We start from the raw sequence: 21,115 nt of genomic DNA, 5'->3' as shown, positions 1-21,115 counted from the left end.
TGTACGTGTGGGAGAATGCGAGGAGTGTGAGCAAGCAGGTCTGAAAATGAGCAAGAAAGTCAACATGTGAGTGTGTTAAGAGTGAGAGTGCATAAGAGAAAAAGCTTGTGCGCATGCCTCTGAGCCTGTCCTCTACCCCAACTAATGGTTGATATCTCAGGATGACTATAATTCAAAAGTTCCCAAGTATGTGCATAACATACTGGCAGCAGTGCGGGCCCGGACCAAAATGAAGCTCATCCAGTGATCAGCGATGGGAGAAAGTACTGAGTTAGCCCCTACGCTGATGGGATTCTTTGTTCTCGGGCCACAGGGGCTGAAGAAGGAGGCTGTTGCAGCTACCATTTGTGCTGGGAGGGGGGTGGGGGGTTGTGATTGAGAGCGAGCCAGAGGGAGAGAGAGCATTTGTGTGTGATTGAGAGCTTGTTTGTAAGTGACAGAGCATGTGTGCGAGGAAGAGACTGGTCAGGGAGGTGACTGGTGTGTGTGAGGAAGAGACTGGTCAGGGAGGTGACTGGTGTGTGTGTGTGAGGAAGAGAGACTGGTCAGGGAAGGTGATTGGTTGTGCAATCTAATTGGGGGGGTATGTGAGTGACTGGTTTTGGGCCCTAAGGAAGAGGACTGTGAGGACAGAGCTTCAGCAGCCACTGCTGCTTCTATGTGCTTTTGGCTTGCAAGGGAAAAGGGGTAGAAGAATTGTTGGAGAGGGTAAGTAAAGGTGACTCTTTAAGTTGATTTTTTTTATTGCAATTTTTATGACTTTTTCATTGTTGGATGTTCTTTTCATCAGCTGTTTTGTAACATTTATTAGTACAACTTTACAAATTTCTGTGTGGGGATCTATAGCAGCTTGACTTAATCTGTTTTCCTAATAGGAGGTGTATTAGTGTTTAGGGCCTAGTTTAATATTTGTAGTGTTGCCTTTTTGTAGGTAGGGTTGTTACTGTTTGAGTGTGTTCCATAATGCAGGTGTAACTTTGGATTAGTTTGTGTGCATTATTGCAGATACTGATACTATGCTAGGTGCTATATTTCTCTTTCCATTTCACTAGTTTTGCACTGCATGCAGAGTCTCTTTTGAGTTTCCATTCCAGTTTGTCTCTATATTTATAATTTGTGGTTTTTCTGTACTTGGTGAAGATCGGTTTTGTGTGTGTGACGAGATGAGGTATTTTACTAACATGTAGTCATTTGTATCAGTCTTATTTGTTGTGTTTTCTCAATAGGACATACATTAGTGGTAAATTACTGTCTTTTCATAAGAAGGGCTATTCCGCTTGGTAGTAGAGGGAATTTTGCTTTTACTGAAGTGTCACAAGAACCAAAATCTTTTTTTGTATGGTGAGTTCTACAGGTAATGCCCTAGATCTGCTCCGCACCCATTGTTGGAGGTCGAGGGGGTTCCTGTGGATGCAGAGTGTATGTTTACATTTAGCCCCTTGTTCGGTGTGTCACGCACGTGAGAACCATCTCTCTGGTGTCCCGGCTGGAAAAAGGTTGAGAACCACTGTTCTAGACCATAGCAGACACTTGAAACAGAGTCCAGCCAATCTGAGGATGTACACTATTATTTATTTATTTATAACTTTTATATACCGAGGTTCAATTAACAAGATTAATTATCACTTCGGTTTACATTACAACCATCAAAAAAAAAATAACAGAGACAAAATCTTGTTTTACAATGAACAGGGTGGAATAACCTGGATAAAAACAATGAACAGGGTAGAATAACCTGGAAAACATAAAATGGGTGCAGAAAGTATAGAGAATTGGGACTGTATAACTTGGGCGAAAAGCAGGGAAATTAAATAGGGGGGGGGGGGGTATGAAGGCATCAAGTTGGATAGAGTCCTCATGATGCGGATAAGAGCCTAGGCTAGAAGTATAACTCTCCAAGACTACTAAGGACCCCTCATCAATTACCTACTTCATCATTGGTGTCCTGGGTTAGTATTCCCTCACCTGAAGACACTGAAGAGTGGTCAACGGGAATCCCAGAAGCTCTGGGAGGAAGCACTTATCGCCACCAGAAGACCTTTCCTATGTTATGTTTCTGGATAAGTTGGGGAAAACTCTGGGTAGGTGTACACAAGGATTAAGATCCCTCGCACAAAGGTCTTCAGTCTTCTCCAAATGTTGGATGCTCGGTGAACAGCAGCTATCCCCGACCATGACATCCTACAAGAAATGCAAACAAGGATGTGGGAAAATTTTATTTCCCGTGACACAGTTGCAAGAGAATTATACCTTCGATATGGAATACCAAAATCCCCAGGATTCGGGAGAGTGCAGTTACCTTATCAATCAGTTGTTTTGGAATCAGCAATTAAGAGTGAAGAAACAAGAATATGTTCAAATACTCCATTGGGAAAGAACCCCTAGTTATTGGATAATTTTTGTATGAAGGAATTCCAATGCTTCATGCTAAATGCATGGGTTTCTGCCTACCAGTTCTATCTGATTCAGTACTTTCATGATTGTATTCAGAAACTGAAGCCTTTCCTTCTACCCAGTGAAGGCAAAGTCACCTACTCTTAGCCACTCCTAGATGCTGAAGAATGTGTACATCATCTTATTCGTTTCATTTACGAGGCATTCTGTACCACAGCATGTACCTTGAAGTGTTCATTGGAGCATACCACATGGCTTAGCTATGATCCAGCAACCTCCATGACGATGATCATGACCAGCTGGTGGATGTTCCATGCCAAGGTGATCATCTTTTCGGCTAAAAGCTCAGTAAAACCAATTGTTCAAAAAAAGGAATAACATGGTGGTCTATTCCCTGTCACTGGGACCGGAACAGCAACCTTCTGCTAGGTGCTCTTGCTAATCTTTTAAGAGACTATTTGCAGTTACTAGCAATTTCAAAGATACCAGATGCAGCATCTACTTCTGCAACAGCAGCAGCTTCTGGCATGCCCTAGACAGCATGAATGCTGTCAACGTAAAGCGGCTCAGCAAGTCCAGCCCAAAGCTGGACCAAGTTCTTGACCACACGCCAAACCCAGCAACAGTCTAGCACTTCCTGGCGGAATGGCTCAAAATTACTAGGCATTGCTGGGTGCTCAAGATTGTGGAGCCTGGTACTGCTTGTGTTTCTCCCGGATTCCAGTGCTGCCTCATTGCTCAGCCTTCGATCCAGATCGGTCTCACTTGATGCAACTTCGCCTGGAAGTGGTTTTGCTCCTCAAATAGCAGGAGATAGGACCTGTTCCTCAGCATCACCATGGCCAGGGGTTCTCCTGCTACTTCCTTCTCCACAGAATATCCAGGGAATTGAAACATAGAAAAACAATTCCAAATTGATCAGGTCCACTCTGACAACCTTCACTAGCTTCCTCCAGGGAAAGAGCATTCTCGTTCAGAAGCTTTAAAGTTTAATATGCATTTGGTATGTGTATGGATACTTTAAAATGAGAAGAACATGGACAGATCAAAGTGGTCTGTTAAGGGAGGTGGGGGATTGCATTTACACTGTATGTTGGCCTCCTTCCCTTGCAACATTAACAAATGTAATATAAGTATGACCGTGTTTTTTCTTTCATTTTTCAAACAGCATTGAAAACAAAGCTGTATTTTTTTTTCCCCCTGTAATTTCTCTCATTTTTTGTTGCTTTTGTTTGGTCTGTTTGCATCTATTGCATCTATTTATACATTCCTATATTCTACTGTCTCCCAGTTGTACAGGATGGATTGCAAAATTGACACACATACAGCTATTACAGAATAAAACAATACATTAAAACCATAAAACATAACATCTTTATCACCTGCTGATATTTATTTTACTTTGCTCCTTTTCAGGGAGTGATCAGCTTATGTTTTTTTGTTCTCTTCCCCCCCCCCCCAAGAGTGTTAGTAGATGAAGTTATTAGTGTTCAGAGTTTTCTCCATTGTTGACATGCAGAAGTCACCACACTATGTTTATCCACCATTGTAAGCCAAACTTCAAGACATTAGATTAATGAAATCTAGACTTGGATTTCCTGCAGGGATAGCTTAATTTATATGGACCGATCAGAGTGGACAAAGTATTTATTTAGAAAGCTCAGGTGCCAGCCAATGATTTTTTTTTTTTTTTTGTGGTGGGGGGAGAGTTTTTAATAATTTTCTCTCTCCCCACTCCCTTTTCCTAGCCTTCGTCATCTTCCTGCCCTGATACCTTTGGGGAAAGGAGCAGCGCTAGCTTATAGTGGGTTCCCTTGAAGTCCAGGCTGGCTATACAAAGAAAGCTTGCATGGTCCTCAGTTTGAAGACTGTAGAGCTGGAGACTGCTAGTTTTAGGGAGACTCTGCTTCTTGGAGGTGTAGGACAACAAGGTATTGCCAATACATCCGGCTTCAGAGGTGCTCATTACAAAGTACTGGGTCTGGCCTGATAAAGTTGACGGCTTTGCTTAATAGGCTGTCTAAGGATGAGGTGAGATTTGGGTCAGTTGATTCTGCTACTGTTGTAATAGCTCAGAAGACCATTATTCCTTTAGAAGTGGCTACCAAAAGAGAATGACAATGACCCGGGAAAGGATCTGTGTGTGAGTGACCTTCTGTTTCCACCTTCTGTGTGTTCCCTGTATGTGGCTTGGACCACAGTCTAGAGATAGTAAGAGGTCACTGGTAAACTGGAGGTGGCTGTACCCCAATCTGCTTCTCTTGATGTCAGCCATGGGATTGCCTATATGGGGTGGCAGCTCCCTAAGCTACTGCCAGATTCATCGGGTGCCGGTGGAAGCAGACCTTCTCAGGCTGTCGCCTGTACGGGGTCATCTGCCGTAGCAAGTGCCAGCGTGGCCAGGAGGAGATGCGCAGCCACACGTAGTCAGAACCCCAGTATTAAAGAAGTGACTCTGGAGGGGAAATGGGGTATTCTGCACTTTGTGTGCGGCGCTGAGATAAGCTGCCTATGGGACTATGATGCATTTCCGCCCCGGCCATTGAATAAGACCTACATTGTGGCAGAGCCTCCTGATCTCACCTGTCCTCCTGTTGCCAGGTGGTCGGGCACAAAAACACAGTGGCACTGACTTCATGTCGGAGCATGTCAGCTTCTAGTTGACTCAGGAGTAGCAGCAGCAGGCGCTAGCACACAATTAGTGTTATCAGGCAGGGGAGGACTTGTGCAATCTGATAGCAGCTGTCAGTGCACACCACACAGGTTTAACCATTAGCTGCATTACATTGTTTTAGCTTAAGACATTATTGGTATCATGCACACTGGGTTACTGTACAACATCCGCGTCTTGCACACAAGACTCCCCAGCAGATCCACTCGGCATGTGTGTGTATGGTGCAACACACAGATTACCAGAGACTGCACAGCAGAATTTGGCCTAAACTAAACCCTGAGGCCTGTGGTCACTGCTCAGTCACCAACTGCAGATTCTCTTCCCTCTTTTCCTTCACAGCACACAGGCACCAGGGACCAGGCAGGTTGAGCTGTGTCTGTTAATGCATTCTCAGAGTGGGCAACGCTGACTGTGGTGGATTCACGTTGGCCAAATTTGTGTTTTGAAATCTAACATTTCTCAATTCTGCGGAATGATCTGCTGCATCAGGTTTGTTTCTGTAGTGAACCTTGAAGACGTTTTTAAAAAAAATTCAACAAATTCGAGTCAGGCTGCATCCTGTCTCCTTTCAATTTGGCCTCAAATTGTTCACTTATCTCTAACTGAAGTGTCAGCCCTCTAGATGAGAGGAAAGCATTGCTGTTCTGTATATAAAGTAGTACTTTATTTATATTCTGCCTTTCAGGACACTTCAAAGTAGATTACATTCAGGTATTGTAGGTATTTTCCTATCCCTGGGGGGCTCAGAATCTAAGGGCCTGATGCACTACATTTTTTTTTTTTTTTTTTACATAAACACAGAAAAAGCCTTAGCAAATGAGGCCCTTAGATGTAAGGCCTTTGGGGCTATGGAAATACCTACTGTACTCAAATGTAATCTGCTTTGAAGTGGCTGGCGAGTCACGAAAGGCGGAATATAAATGAAAAATAAAACAGCTAGGGCTTTCTTGCTGTTTCTTGTTTTGAATTAACAGGAGCTTGGATTTCAATGTACAGTATTTCAAAAATGCCTCTAACTAGTATTAATTGATTTCTTTAGCATTTCTTATATTCTGCAGATACCCAATTATGTTAAACGTGGCGTAGAAAGAATGCTCATAAAACACGTATAACATAACACAGCAAATATTGCCCAGGACAAGTAAAATAAAAACACTTAAAACAAAAGCCCCACCATCACAGTGTAGGGAAATTAACCCTGTATCAACTGAAGCACAGCCAAGCAGGAGAGAGAATATATTTAGAAAACTTTGGTACCAGCTAAAATATTTTAGGTGCCAAGACAAGAATGTATTTTTCTTGTAACTTATTTTTATGCTGTTTTTGCTTTTATTTTAATACTTTGTTTTTGGAACTTTTTGCTGTTTTTTTTTTTCTTGTCTATAGATCAGACATTTTTAATTTCATTTTTGCTTTTTTTTTTTTTTTTTATATTTAGAATTTTGTTTGGCTTGAAGTCTTTTTTTTGTTTGTTTTTTTTTGGAGGGGGGGGGGTTCTCTCCCTCTAGCCTCTTCTGTGTGTACAGTAAGTGACAGCTCTGCTTGGATTCCCTGCAGGCAGCAGTGGAGATGGCTTTTTGTTGGGCCTGGGTCTGCCAGTTTCTAGGCACCCAGGAATTTCCATCGCTGAAGCTGACTTGTCGCTTTTTAGTCTTTCTGCCATTCCCCTGCAGTTTCTTTGATGTCATAATGGGAAATGAGTTCCTGAGGAATGGGATGTGACTCATCCAGTGTAAGCAGTGTCATTTGTGGTACAGTTGGTTTCAGAATGGGGTGGGGGGGTAGTTTAACACTTTTTTGTTAATGTGGCTACCCCCAGAGGAGCAGGATAATTATGGGGAAAAAATACCAAGAATTGAAAAAAATATGATGGTTTGAAAGTAAAAATATTTGATACGGAAGGAGCAGTATTAGTTGTATGCTTCTTAGATGCTGCACGTAGAAGAGACTAGAGGGAAGAGAGAAACTCACAAAAAAATGAAATAAAACTCGAGCCAAACAAATTATAAAAATGAAAAAACAAAAAAACTTTTATTTAGTTATATTGTTTTCTCTGGTAAAGGAGCAGTATTGGGATTTCTTTGAAATTATTATGTTAGAGTTTAAAAGAAAATCGTTAAGGTTTCTCTCTTTAACCTAATTCACCTTCCTTTGCACCTGAGTTTCCATTCTCTGGATTCTGCTTAAACTCACCCTCCCTGTCTCCCTCTCTGCCAGGGAAGTTGGAATTGAGGCACCCTAGGCCTTCATTTGCAGCTCTTGAATGTTTTCCTCAGCTTTGCTCCATGCTCTTCTCTCTAACCCGGGCATTGCAGTACCAGGCTTCCGGTAGAGAGCTCCAGACTATGAACTCCTTTGGAAGCTGGTGGCTGTTTACTCCAAATCCTGCTTGTAGGTACTACCCTTATGGGATACCTGAGTCATTTTCTCTGGAGCGACTAGCATGTTCTCCACGGCCTCCCCAGCACCTGCTGGTCCAGGAAATGAACCTTCACTGCTGCTGCCCTGTTGGGCCCACAGGACTCTGCTTTACTGATCTGATTTATTTTATGTTTGTGGTGGTGGTGGTGTGTTTGTGTTTGGTTTTTTTTTAAGAATCAGTCCTGCTTACCTATTACCACCGTTAAGTAAAGTGACTTGATGGAGATCCTGATCAGAACTCTCTGCAGATATCACAGTGTTGCAGATGAAGTATAAGTATAATATGAACAGCTGAAGAATAGAGTCAAATAGGACATTTTTGGAGCCATAATCAAACTTATTTGGAAGTTTGTTTACTTTTAATTAGGTATGTGTGTTGTATATCGCTTAGGGACTAGATAGAAGTGATAAATGTACACACCAATTATTTTATTTTCAAAAGATATAAAATGGGATAAAAAAAGATCTAAAAGTAAGACCCAAAATCATTTGAAAATTCCTCCCAGACTTAGTTGCACTCAATAAGCGCTCTCTCACCCACAAAATAACATTTTGAAAAATGTTTTTTATAGGTGAGCCTGGCCTGAGTTAAGTGGTGTGAGTGCATTTCTTCCCTAGGAAGTGCACAGTCTCCATCCCAGTGCAGCCCTCTTTTTTTTTTTCTTCAATCTCTCTGAAGCTGCTGCCGCCAAGGCTCTATTGGGAGCCGACAATAATGCCTCCCCCCTCGGGGGCTCCAAGGCTGAAGAGCTAATGCTGCCACTGCCACCTCCCTGGCTCCCTGTAGCTGATGCTTCTGATCAGGGCCGAAGATGGCTTTTCGCTCCTGAGCCCTAAACTGTCTTGCCAGGCGAGTGGTTTTTCAAAACTCTGAGTTGGCAATGCTACTAAAAAAAAAAATCCCCAAGCAATTTGATATTTAAAAAAAAGATTACTCTAGCATTGCTGTTTAAAGGAAGGAATGTCTTCCCTTTGAAACTTCAGGGAAGGACTTTGCAAGTCTGAGCTTGATTTTACAGGACAAGTCACTTAAGTAAAAGTAGTGCCTTTGTTTATGCATTCTGCAGCGAGTCCTCATCCACTCTCTCTCTCTCTCGTTAAAATGAAATAAGGCCTAATTATGTCTATTCTAGAGGAGAGGATATGCTAGATGTTTAGATAGGTTGGAGGTTTTCATGCACAAGAAGCAAACTTTGAGAGGAAGGAATGCTCTAGGACAGGCGATCACAGTTTGAGGCTCTAAGGGGCCCATCTCAGGAGTAACCTCAGGAAGTATTTCTTCATGAAAACTTTGGATGCGTGGCTTGGACTCCCAGGACAGGTGGTGGAGACAAAAGCAGTACCAAAATTCAGGAAAGACTGGGATAAGTGCTGAGTATCCCTAGTGCCTTCCCCTCACTTCTTTGCCAGAGATCAACTGGGGTCTGTGGCATTGCATTAGGAAGGTAAATTGTGCAGATTAGATGGATCTCACAGTTCTTATCTGCCCTCATATGTTTCAGTGAGCCAACTGGAAGAACACAGCTTGTTGTAAATCCTTTTTTCTTTTTGAAATATGAAGACACATGATGTTTCTCTTTGAACAACTGGATATCTAGGCAGAACAAGTCTGCTGCTGTAGGACCTGGGCCTAATTTGCTGATCCCTAAGTGTGGTGCCCTCAAGTTCTTGTGAGAAGGGGATATCACTGTATGAGGAATACAGCATCTGGTGTTTTTGCAGTTTTGTGCTTTTGAAATAGCATGAGAGAGAGGTCACATGTGACATATTATGCTCCCGAAGTAAAAGGCAGGTTATCACATTTTATTGATATTTAAACAAAATATAACATACACTGATGTCTGATTCCTAACACACCATCACCACTTAGCAGACGGAAGTCGCTATGGCCTACGCACAGACCTTGGCCCTGAGCTAAACCTGTCGGTGCAGCGTGGCTATGTCAGCATTGATTCAGAACTGCTGCATTTTGCTGTTTAGCTTGGTCGTAAAGATGTGCGCATAAGAGTTGATAAACACACCACTGTATAGAGGGGACTAAATAAAGAATGACCCACAAATGGACAATTTTCTCAGTGGAGGGGAGTGGGTAGTGGAGTGCCTCGGGAATCTGTATTGGGACCCATGCTTTCCAATATGGACCAGATCTTAAAAGATACGCGTGGGCGTAGATTTGTTGGCGCAACCCGATTTAAAAAAAAAAAAAAAATCCGGGGTCTGCGCGCGCGAGGGGGTGCACACTTGTGCACCTTGCGTGCGCCGAGCCCTGATGGCTTTCCCAGTTCCTTCCGCCACCCCCCCACCTTCCCCTCCCTTCCCCTGTCTAACCCACCTCTCAACCCTACCCAAACCCCCATCCTGACCTTTGATGCAGAAGTTACGCCTGCCTCCGGGCACAGTAACATGGGATAGACTTAGTTTTTGGGTACTTGCCAGGTTTGGCCTCTGTTAAAACAGGATGTTGGGCTTGATTGACCCTTGGTCTGACCCAGTATGGCATGTTCTGGTTGGCAGTAATAACTCCAATATAGTAACAACTAAACAGTCATTCATCAAAATACGTTATTTTTCGCATCGCAAGTTGTGTAAGCAAATTTTGAAAATTTAGTCCAAGGGAAGGAATTTGGACAGAGTTTATGAAAATGAGGGGTGTTTAACATGGCTTGCGATAGCATAACGCACGTTATCGCATGTTTTAATGCTGGAAATAACTACACCTTTTTTCCTGGTGTTATGCTGTGCGCGATATGCTTGAATCGGGATTTGCGATATTTATCGCAAATCCTGTTTCAGGGGAGGGGGAGAGCGAGAGCCTCTGGGGGTGTAGGTGGTGGTCTAGGGTTTGGGGGCAGTTTCACATGCACAGTCAGAGGTACCAACAGCACAGTACACACCAGTGAAGCTTTGATGTGATTTGGCGTAAGGAAAGGTACACACAGGTGAGATTTGTGCAATGTACTCTTGCCCTAGCTTGATGCACTTTCTACGTCTACATAGTTGTTAGCCTAACCTTATAAAGAGTCAATCTCTCTCTCTCCCGCTCTTCCCACAACAGTCCAAAGTGTTGGTGAATAGCGAACCCAACAGCACGGCCGGTGTTTCGCTGAAACTAGCTTCCTTAGGGGTAAAATAACATTTGTAATCCACTGTGACTGCTAAAATTCATAGCAGGATGTGTAGTCGCAGGGAAGTGTTTCAGAACGGATACTTAATAGTTGGACTTGTTATAATGACTTGTTGAAAAATTTGTACTAAAGAGTACTAAAAAAAAAAAAAAAGTTGATTGTGGACTAGGAAATTTTTTTTCTGTAAAGGCCAACTGCGTGCATTAAAAGAAGTTTAATCTTTTGTTTGAGGTTTTCCCTTTTTGTTTTTTAAATCAAATATTTTCTTAATTTATTTTTTCTTGGTTAAGTAGTGCTTTTGTGTAGGGTATTGAGAACCGAGTATTAAAAATAGAAATCAAAGAGAGAGATGACAGTGTGTTCCTTTTTTTTTGTTGATTTGAGAATAGCCCTGGGGAATTGTCTGTGTTTTGGTGTCTTAACACACCATGCCAAAAACAAAGGTTTGCACATTTTTCATAACTTAAATTTGAAAAGTTAAATCCCAGGTCATGAAATTCAGAAATATTTTTACATGGTAGGCATTACAAGTAGTAAAACCGAACAGTAGAGTCCAGTCTACAAGAGTTCTATGCCAAGCCTGCTAAACCATGAGCAAGCCTTTATGGCTGTGCTTGCAGGCAATAGCTTATGGAGGGAGAATCCAGACATGAAAGTGCTTTTACTGCACAGGGTTTAAGGCAGTAGCGGAGATGGTGCCCAGAGATGTACCGTGCGCTTTCAGTATCAGCTGCCAGATGTTTTTTGAGGGGGGGTGGTGGGGAGGGTTGGAAAGAGAAACTATCTGCATGGTAGCAAAAGCAGCTTGTTTGGGTGGCGTCCTTAAGGGTTAGTACAATTTATTGGGTGGCAGGTTTTAGTTGGGATTTCAACCAGCTGAAGATGCTTTTGGTGAATGGCGCGGCATTCATGCTGCTTTCTAGCAGTCATTTTAATAATCTTTGCTAGCCTGTAACTTTAATATTGCTGGATTTTCCTAGGAATGTTACTTACTATAGGGAATTTAAATTGATCCATGCCATTTTTTTTTAACTGGTAGCAGTGTTCTGCCTTATTTTAACGAGGTAGTAGGAGCTTGAGCTTTAGGACTTGGAAGCGTTTGTATGACGGGTCATTGAGATCTGAATTGTGAACCTAAAATTGGTGGTGTGCCATTCTGTTTTATGGTGGGGGTTTTTTTTTAGGTTGCCAGTGGCCCATGTGCATTTTTACAGCTGAGCAACAAATGATTTTTGGCTTTCTGCTGGGATTAGTTGGGGGTTGTTGTTTTTTTAAATACACTGTTTTTACTAAGGTCCGTATATTTTCTTCTATTTTTATTGCAAAAGGTCAAGCACTTCTCTTGAATCTGCTCCAAGCTCCAGTAGATTCTTGAATATGGATACCCACTGGAGTTAGCAATCTGCTGGCCTTTTCCAATTTGAAGCTAAGCAGATCTGTGGTCACAGTTTTATTTATTTAATGTTTTATTTCTTGAGAAACCACACTGTAGTACACAGATCTTGCTAAAATCTTTCCATCTTCCATGTTTTCAGTCCCCTTGCTTCTGGAAAACTGCCTAATGGGCCTTGTGTTGGATCAGAGCTAAACTGGACTCCTGCCATTCTCCTTCTCTTCCCTCCCCCCACACCCCCCCAAGGATCATCACTTAAAATGTGTTTAAATAAATATTGTATCCCATCTTATCCACTGTTCGAGGTGGGTAACAATGAAAAAAAGACATAAAAATTAAGCATATACCAACCAACAAAATGCTAAAGTGACAGCAGCTGATGACTTAATATTCCATTTCTTCTAAACTGTAATTTCGGAAGAATAAACCAGTAGCTGTGTTGATGCATATGCAAGCAATGTAAGCAATCTGCAGAAAACAACTTGTTTTCAATTGGCTACTGAAAATGTTAGAACATTGCCTTGTCTAATTCCACTGGCCAGATGTAATGAGGATTGTGCCAAAGATTTTTCATTTATTCCAAAAATCTCCTTTTTTTTTTTTTTTTTTAAATCTTCTTTTCAGATCCTATCACGGACCGAGTCAGAGAGAGAGGAAAGGAGAAGCAAAAGGAAAAAAGGAAACACAAAGCAATGAATGAAATCAAGAAGGAGAATGGAGAACTGAAGGCGATACAAAAAGGTAACTGACAGCGGGGTTTTATGCAAATGCATTTTTTAAAAATTCTGCTCATACAGGAAAGCAACGTCTTTGTTTTCTACACTACCTGTGCCAATTGTTTGAGTTTTCTGAAAGGCACTGAAGGATATGTGCGGATGCGTTACAAATATGGCACCAGGATAGACGTACGTATGAAAGGGGGGGATTAGCCGACAGCTGAAACCGTGAGAGCTGTAGCACCGATGGTTGGGGCATCAGTTCAGCCCCTTCCCAAATCTAAAAAGCATTGATAAACTGGATGTGCAGTTTTATTGCCACTAAGACTAAAGATCTGATGGTATAAGAGATGTCATTTAAAACTTTTTTTACTTACAATTTTGAGACGAACAAAGAATAAAGTAATTGGTGAAGAATCAAAACGGGAAGGGCCAGAAGGAAATGGTAAAATGCAGAGGTAATTTAGAAGGTCTAATGAAAAGTCACTGAAGTAAAACTGCATCATTGAAATTGAAATGATGCTGTTGCCGAGTGTAAATGGCTTCATGATTTATTTTTTTTTTTGTAACCTTGCCAGACTGACTCTCAGGAATGTGAACAGTCACCTTTGCATATGATACGTTCCCATCTGTAAATCATGCAGTCCTGTGTGATTTGAAGGCATTGCTTATCTGATAACCAGGACTGAAAAAGATCCTGGTTGCTTGGGGAACCGAAATTTAATTGTTGGTGCCTGTCCCTGCCACCAGCCCACAAAGAGCAGGAGAAGCCATTATGGCCCCTACTGCCAGCCCACACAGAACAGAAGGAAGTGGGAAAACGAAGAAAAACAGAAATGCAGAAATGCAGCCTCCTTTTCTACCCCCCCCACAAAAAAAAATCTCTTCCCTGCTTCTTGGAGTTTACAATGTAGTCAAAAGGCACAGAGAAGACAGAGTGTTGGGAAGCTTTTGTATTATCACAAAGACTATTATCATGTAGAGCCAGGTTTTAAGATGCAAAAGCAGCCTCGAAAAGGTGGGTTTTTAAATAGGACTTGAATATGCTTGGAGATGGGTGGCATGATGCATCTATTCAGGAAGGCTGTTCCAAGCTTATGGCATCTTTTTTCACCCCCTGCTGACATTGGCCAAATACTGTAGCAGTCTCTTTTGTGATGGAGTACTTTGAAACTTGCTTGTAACCATTTCCAGGAAAAGACTCTGCTATGCTAATCAGATAGGCATTCTTTCCCTCCATGCCCATTAGATTTTGGAAGTATGTATCGTAGAAAATTACTGTCCTCTACTCCTTGCCTAGACTTTGGAGGACTGTGAAATAAGGACTGGTATGTCCAGGGGAAGGTTGAAATTGATTATAACATATCTGGACAGGCATTGCATGGTCCAGGAAGAGTGTATTCTGATCCAGGCAAGCATGACCAAGCTTTACAGATGTCTCCTTCCGTGCCAATGCTTTGCATAAGAACTGGGGAAGAAAAGGCTGTACAGAAGTGAATCTGGTGCTGGTAGCTTAGTAACTCAGTAATGCTAATACTTGCAAAAGAGAGACAGATAATGATCTGCATTTCCTGGCTTCTGGAATCTTCTTTTCTCCTAGGACAAACAGGATGGTAGTCTCACACATTGATGACATCATCAGATGGAGGCAGGCACGGAAAATTTATGTCAAAGTTTCTAGAAACTTTATGTCAAACTTTCTAGAAACTTTGACTGGCACACTGAGCATGCCCAGCATGCCACTATCCACGCAGGATCCTTCTTCAGTCTCTTCTTTTCCGCGGAGCTATCGTTTCGCGGTTGTGGAGCTTGTGCTCTTTTTTCCTTTGGAAAACGTTTTTCCTGTGCCGGGTCCCTCTCCATTCTTCCCAGCTTTAGTTTAGTCTGCAGTGCGGGACGTTTTTGCCTTCTGTACGGTCAATTCCCAGTAGCAGTGTCCTCCGGCGTCCGCTAGTCATTGACTGTTTGCTGGCTGTTTTTGTCATGGCATCGTTGGGTTTTTGTCGGTGCCCCCAGTGCCTTCGTACTGTGTCCCTCATGGATCTGCATGAGGTGTGTATCCTCTGCCTGGGGGCATCGCATGACGTTCGGGGATGTCGTTTTTGCAGTCATCCTCAGGATTTAACCTTTGCTGGTTTTGTGCAGGCAATGGTTGGAGCCATCCCATTCCAACTTCTTACAGAGAAGGATGCCAGACACAAGATTCTGGAAGTTCTCCAGTTTGTGGATGCCCTGAAGGAGGTGGTAGCTGTTCCCATCCATGAGATTTTCAAGGAGTTTCTCCTTAGAATTTGGGAACACCCAATCTCCATGCCTCCGGTGAACAGGAAGGCTGATGTAATGTACTTGGTTCAGCATGCCACGGGGTTTGAAAAGCGTCCACTCCCTCACCAGTTGACCCTTAAGGCCAAGCGCTCTCGCACCCATATCTCTGCCCCTCTGGGACAGGAACACACAGTACTGGATGCGCTGGATAGGAAAGTGTTTAAGGGTGCCATGATGATTGCCTGTATTGCCTCCTCCCAGCTTTATATGACACAATATTCTCAAAACCTCTGGAAGCAGATCCAGGACCTGACCGATCACGTGCCCCAGCAGCAGTAGGATGCTTTTTCAGCTGTCGTCCAGCAGGGTCATAAATGTGGCAAGCATGAGGTGCGCTCCACCAATCCGTTTTTGGTGGCGGCCATGGAATTGGTGCCTGCTAGATGGCCTGGCTTCGGGCCTTGGATCTTCGCCCGGAGGTGCAGGAGAAGCTTGCAGACCTGCTGTGTACTGGCAAGAACCTCTTTGACAAGGTGAGGGATGCTGTGGCTCAGTTAAAGGATCATCGTGAGACCCTGCAGCATCTCTAGGCCAGTACGTCGGACCTGCTGTCCTCGGCCAGAAAGACATCAGGGCCCAAGGAGATCCTTCTACCATCAGAAGAAATACTACCCTCTTGCTTCTCGCACCCAGTCCCAGCGGGTGAGCTCTAGGGCCTGCCCTAGACAGAAACGGGCCCCTCAGCCAACGCCCCAGACAAGCCCCGCTATGGGCTTTTGACTGGCTGCGAGGGAGCGTAAGCCAACTGCCAGTACCCTTGATGCATGGCCCTCTGGTCAGAGGCCGGTTACGGTTCTTCCTGGACCGTTGGTCCAGTGTTACTTCAGACTGGTGGGTTTCGTTCATCGAGGATACCGACTGAACTTCCTGGGTGTTCTCCTTAACACTCTCTCCCGTGCCCCTCTTGGGGTCAGTCCTTGCATCAGGAAATACTTTTGGTGGAGTTCGCTATCCTCATAACTACCAGGGCTGTCAAGCCCATTCTGCTGAAGCAACAGAGGCAGGGGTTCTACTCCCAATATTTCCTGATTCCAAAGAGAACAGGGGAACTCCGTTCTCTTCTCAACTTGAGAGCCTTGAACAAGTTTCTAAAAAGAGAAGTTCCAGATGGTCTCGCTGGGTGCCCTGATTCCCCTCCTACAAAGAGGAGATTGGTTTTGCTCCCTCAACTTAAAAGATGCCTACACCCACATCGAGATCTTCCAAGGCCACAGGAAGAGTCTCCAGTTTGTGGTGGGCGAGTGACTCTTTCAGTACAGGGTGTTGCTGTTGCTGGCCTCGAACCCACAGTTCTTCACCAAGGGGAAGATTTTCAAAGGGGTACGAGCGTAAGATACACGCTTACCACCTGAAAACCTGCCCCAACCTCCCCCTGCGCGCGCCTGCCCCGGGAAGCGTGTCATCCGGGGAGCGGGGCTGCAGGCGTGGTTCTGGCCTGGGGCCGTTTCGGGGGTGTGATTGAGACCACGAAACTGCTCCCGGGCCGGGGGAATTGTGCAGCCGGCGCGCGCCAGTTACGTCTGCCTCAGGCAGGCATAACTTCCAACAAAGGTAGGAGGGGTTAGATAGGGCTGGGGGGTGGGTTAGGTAGGGGAAGGTGCAGGGGGAGGGAAAGGAGGCAGGCTACGCGGCTCGGCGCACGCAGGCTGCCAATTTTGCACAGCCTTGCACGCACCGATCCCGGATTTTAAAGGATACGCGCGTGTCTATTAAAATCCGGCGTACTCTTGTTCGTGCGGGCGTACTTTATTAAAATCTGCCCCCAAGTGTCTGGCCATAGTGGATGTTCTGAGAAAATTCTTTTTCACTTAACGCACAATAAAGCTCTGGAATTTGTTGCCAGAGGATGTGGTTAGTGCAGTTAGTGTAGCTGGGTTAAAAATAAAAAGGTTTGGATAAGTTCTTGGAGGAGAAATCCGTTAACTGCTATTAATCAAGTTTACTTAGGGAATAGCCACTGCTATTAATTATATCAGTAGCATGAGATCTTCTTGGTGTTTGACTAATTGCCCGGTTCTTGTGGCCTGGTTTGGCCTCTGTTGGAAACAGGATGCTGGGCTTGATGGACCCTTGTTCTGACCCAGCATGGCAATTTCTTATGTTCTTATCCATTTCTTCAAGAATAACATAAATGCAGCTTTAAAACTATATTGCCCAGTGCGAACATTGCGAACGGCTTCTCAAATGCTTTTAGATATCCCTTCATTTAAGCTAGCTCACCTAGATGAGTCAAGAGAAGCATGGACGGTGGGGTGCCTCAGGGATCTGCACTTGGACCGGTGCTTTTCGGTATATGTGTGGATGGTTTGGAGGGGAGTGCGATGGGTGGGGTTATCAGATTTGCAGATGATACGGGATTGTTCGGAGTAGTTGAGTTGTGGGCGGGCTGTGGTACATTGCAGGAGGGCCTTGTGGGACTGGAGGATTGGGCATCCGGATGGCGGATGAGGTTTGATGTGGACGAGTGCAGGGTGTTGCATGTGGGGAGAAATGGCCCTTGCTGTAGTTGCGCGATGTTGGGTTCCATTTTGGGAGCTGCCATCCGGGAGGGGGGTCTGGGCATCATGGTGGATGGTGCTTTGGAATCGTCGGCTCGGTGTGCTGCGGCAGTCGGGGAGGCAGGCAGAGTGTTGGGAATTGTTGGGAAGGGGATGGTTGGTGGAATGGAGGATGTCATGGTGCCTCTGTGTCGCTCTGTGGTGGGACCGCACCTTGGGTACTGTGTGCGGTTCTGGTCGCCGCGTCTCAGGAGAGATGTAGTTGCGGCGGAGAGGGGCGGCCGGAATGGTGGGGGGGATGGAGCGGCTCCCCTATGGGGAGGGACTGAAGGGGTTGGGGCTGTTCGGCTTGGAGAGGAGACGGCTGAGGGGGGATGTGATGGAGGTCTTTAGGATCATGAGAGGTCTTGAACGAGTGCATGTGACTCGGTTGTTTGACTTTTGAATAGTGGAGGGACTGGGGGGCATTCCATGGAGTTAGCAGGTAGCACATTTGGGACTGGTCGGGGGGGGTTCTTTTTCACTCTATGCACGGTGAGGCTCTGGAGTTTGTTGCCAGAGGATGTGGTTAGTGCAGTTAGTGTAGCTGGGTTCAAAAAAGGTTTGGATAAGTTCTTGGAGGAGAAGTCCATTAACGGCTATTAATCAAGTTTACTTAGGGAATAGCCACTGCTATTAATTGCATCAATAGCATGGGATCGTCTTAGTGTTTGGATAATTGCCAGGTTCTTGTGGCCTGGTTTGGCCTCTGTTTGAAACAGGATGTTGGGCTTGATGGACCCTTGGTCTGACCCAATTTCTTATATTCTTACACTCAGAGACCAAGCCTCTGGAACACTCACTTCAAATAAAGAGCAAAGCATAATTTCCTAGTATGTAGACAGGACTCAGGACCAGTGGGTTATGCTCCCCTGCCAGTAGATGGAGATGGAGCAAGCTGTCACAGTATATATACTGCTGCAGTGACCCCAGCCTGCCAGTATTCTCCATCTCCAGCAGATTGTGGACATGCATCTCCCTTTAGGGATTGCTGTGAATTTTGAAAGGAGAATTTTAAATTGAGAAACAAAAGCCCCGCTCTCCTATGGTGAGACCTAAAGATTCCCCCCTCTCCCCCAGTTGAGAATTCCTGAAGTGATTTCCGTGGTTCCTTAGAGGTGTGTCTTGGTCCAGTAGCAGGTTCCTGGCATGGACTTAGCTGCTTGTACAGCTGAAAGGCAGCAGGTACAGAAGGCTGAGTGTGGCAGTGGCAGTGGCAGTAGATGCCCTCTCCCCCTGTAGCTGGAGGCTGTCTCTGTACTCAGCTGGTAAACACTGAGCTCTGATACTTTTTTTTTTTTTTTTAAACTTAACGAAGAATTTTTACCTACAGAGACAGTTAGGGGTTTTTTAGGCCTTCCTTCAGTCTCTGTGCTCGGTGCGCTGTCCTGACATTCCTGCTCCCGTTGGGGTTAGGGAAACTGGGCAGCCTGGCGGGTTGAGCATGCCCCTTGGTAGTCTTTTCTCTATGCACAGTGTAGTAGGCCACAATGGCGTTTTCGTGTGCTCTTGGGCATGCTTTACTGCCCTCTATGGGACGTCGGTGTGCGCAGTGTGTTGGCTCTGCACATGTGTTGTGCTCGCCATGCTAGGTGCTACTTTTGCACATATACTTTTTTGAGTGTGGTGATATGCTTCAGCGGGATGCACTAGCAGTGCATTTTTTAATGCAGTTATCAGCTCATAGTGCCAGTAAATAAGAAGCCTTAAGCGCCTTTCTCTTTGTGTTGCCCTTCATATTAGGGCTTCTCAGCCTGACCTGTCTTCCAATGTGTCAGCACTGTTCGAATGTTCAGGGAGAGTTGTCTTCCTCGGATTTTGCTAAGCCTGGATCCTCTCATTCTGATGATGGTCTGGGTTCGATTTTGGCTGGAAATGCACCAGATCTTGGTACTCTCTTGACTGGCTTCTCTGCAGGAGATGGCAGTTCAGTTGGGCCAGCTCCAGTACCTTCTGGGCTTGGTTTGGATGTGTCTGCTTTTTCTTGGGTGGAGTTTTTCAAGGTTTACAGGCCTTTGGTGAACACTATCCGCCCGACGGTGTGGAGTTATCTACAGGTGCTCGGTTTGATGGCAGCAACCCTGGAAGTGGTGCTGTGCACTCATAGTCTCAGGACTATTCTGTTTGGCTTCACTTGCTGATGGAAATCTGCTCTTGCCTCCAATGGTGGTTGCAGGAAGCTCATTTGAGAAAGGAAGTTTCCTTGCACTCCCTGAACTGGTTGGTGCGAGTCTCCAGGTTGGGGAGCTCACTGTCAGGAACTGATGGCCCAGGGCTGTTGGATGGTTGAAGACCCTCTCTGGAACATCACTCGCCTGGAAGCCTGGGCGGTCAGGTTGGCATGTTTGCAGTTCAGCCACGGACAACGCGATGACTGTGACCTACATCAGTTGCCAGGGAGGAACCAAGAGCCTGCAAGTGTCGCAGGGAATAGACCAACTTATGGAATGGGTGGAAAAACATTTTCAGATGATCTCGGCCTCTCACATTGCAGGAAAAGACAACATACGAGCAGACTTTCTCAGTAGGGAAAGTCTGGATCCCGAGAATGTGAATTCTCGGGATCCAGAAGGTGCGCCAAGGAGTTTCAGCAAGATAGTGGATTCCTGGGGCCTTCCATCCCTAAACGTGCTGGTGACTTCTCGCAATGCAAAGATTCCTCGATTCTTCAGTCACAGGAGAGATCCGTAGTCCCTGGCCATCGATGTTTTCGTTCAGGTCTGGCTGGAAGACAAGTTACTTTATGCCTTTCCTCCATGGCACTTGCTGGACAGGATCATTTGCAGAATCGAAATCCAGGGGGGGCTAGTATTCCTGTTGGCTCTGGATTGGCCCAGGTGTCCGTGGTATGCAAATTTGCGAAGAGTCCTGGCGGCGGATCCCTTTTATCTTCCACCAGAAATGGATCAAGGGCTGATTTTTCACGAGGATCCAGCTCAGTTCTGTCTTATGGTTTGGCCCTTGAGAGGGCTAACCTGTTGAAGCGAGGAGATTCTTCTGCAGTGATTGCTACCTTACTCCGCGCTCAGAAATTATCCACTTCTCTAGCATATGTGCGGGTTTGGAGAGTGTTCGAGGCCTGGTGCAAGGAGTGCGGTGTTCTTTCTTGCTTATTCTGGAATTTTTGCAGGATGGGTTGAATAAAGGATTGTCCCTTAATTTCTTGAAGGTTCAGGTTACGGCTCTTACATGTTTCAGAGGCACAGTAAGTGGGGTCTCCCTATCATCCCATCCTGATGTGGCCTCCTTCGGTCTCTCTTACAGTTGCTGGTTCCTTTGTGGCGTCTTAACCTGGTGCTGGATTTTTCAGCAGGCTCTATGTTTCGACCATTGCATAGCCTTTCCTTGTAAGCCTTTCCTTGTAAGCAGGCTCTATGTTTCGACCATTGCATAGCCTTTCCTGAAAAGTGTTCCTAGTGGCTATATGTTCTGTGCGTCATATTTCCAAGTTGCAGGCCTTGTTTTGCCAGGAGCAGTTTCTTCAGGTGACTGCAGGGGCGTTGCAGTTGCATACTGTTCCATCCTTCTTG

The 21,115-nt window shown here is 44.9% G+C and overlaps 1 protein-coding gene across 3 annotated transcripts in view; it reads left to right on the top strand.

Moving 5' to 3' along the window:
* Positions 1-21,115, top strand: part of RSBN1L (round spermatid basic protein 1 like) — a 124,069-nt gene that overhangs the window by 43,881 nt on the left and 59,073 nt on the right. For all 3 annotated transcript variants that reach the window (XM_029615044.1, XM_029615043.1, XM_029615045.1), the window contains exon 2: positions 12,632-12,748. In XM_029615044.1, coding sequence (XP_029470904.1) covers positions 12,632-12,748 — 117 coding nt within the window. The remainder of the gene's footprint in view (positions 1-12,631; positions 12,749-21,115) is intronic.

The sequence above is a fragment of the Rhinatrema bivittatum genome, chromosome 9 (assembly GCF_901001135.1).
Source record: "Rhinatrema bivittatum chromosome 9, aRhiBiv1.1, whole genome shotgun sequence".
In the NCBI taxonomy this organism is placed as follows: Eukaryota; Metazoa; Chordata; class Amphibia; order Gymnophiona; family Rhinatrematidae; genus Rhinatrema; species Rhinatrema bivittatum.
The sequence above is the reverse complement of the archived record's forward strand: the minus strand, read 5'-3'. Positions and strand labels throughout refer to the sequence as shown.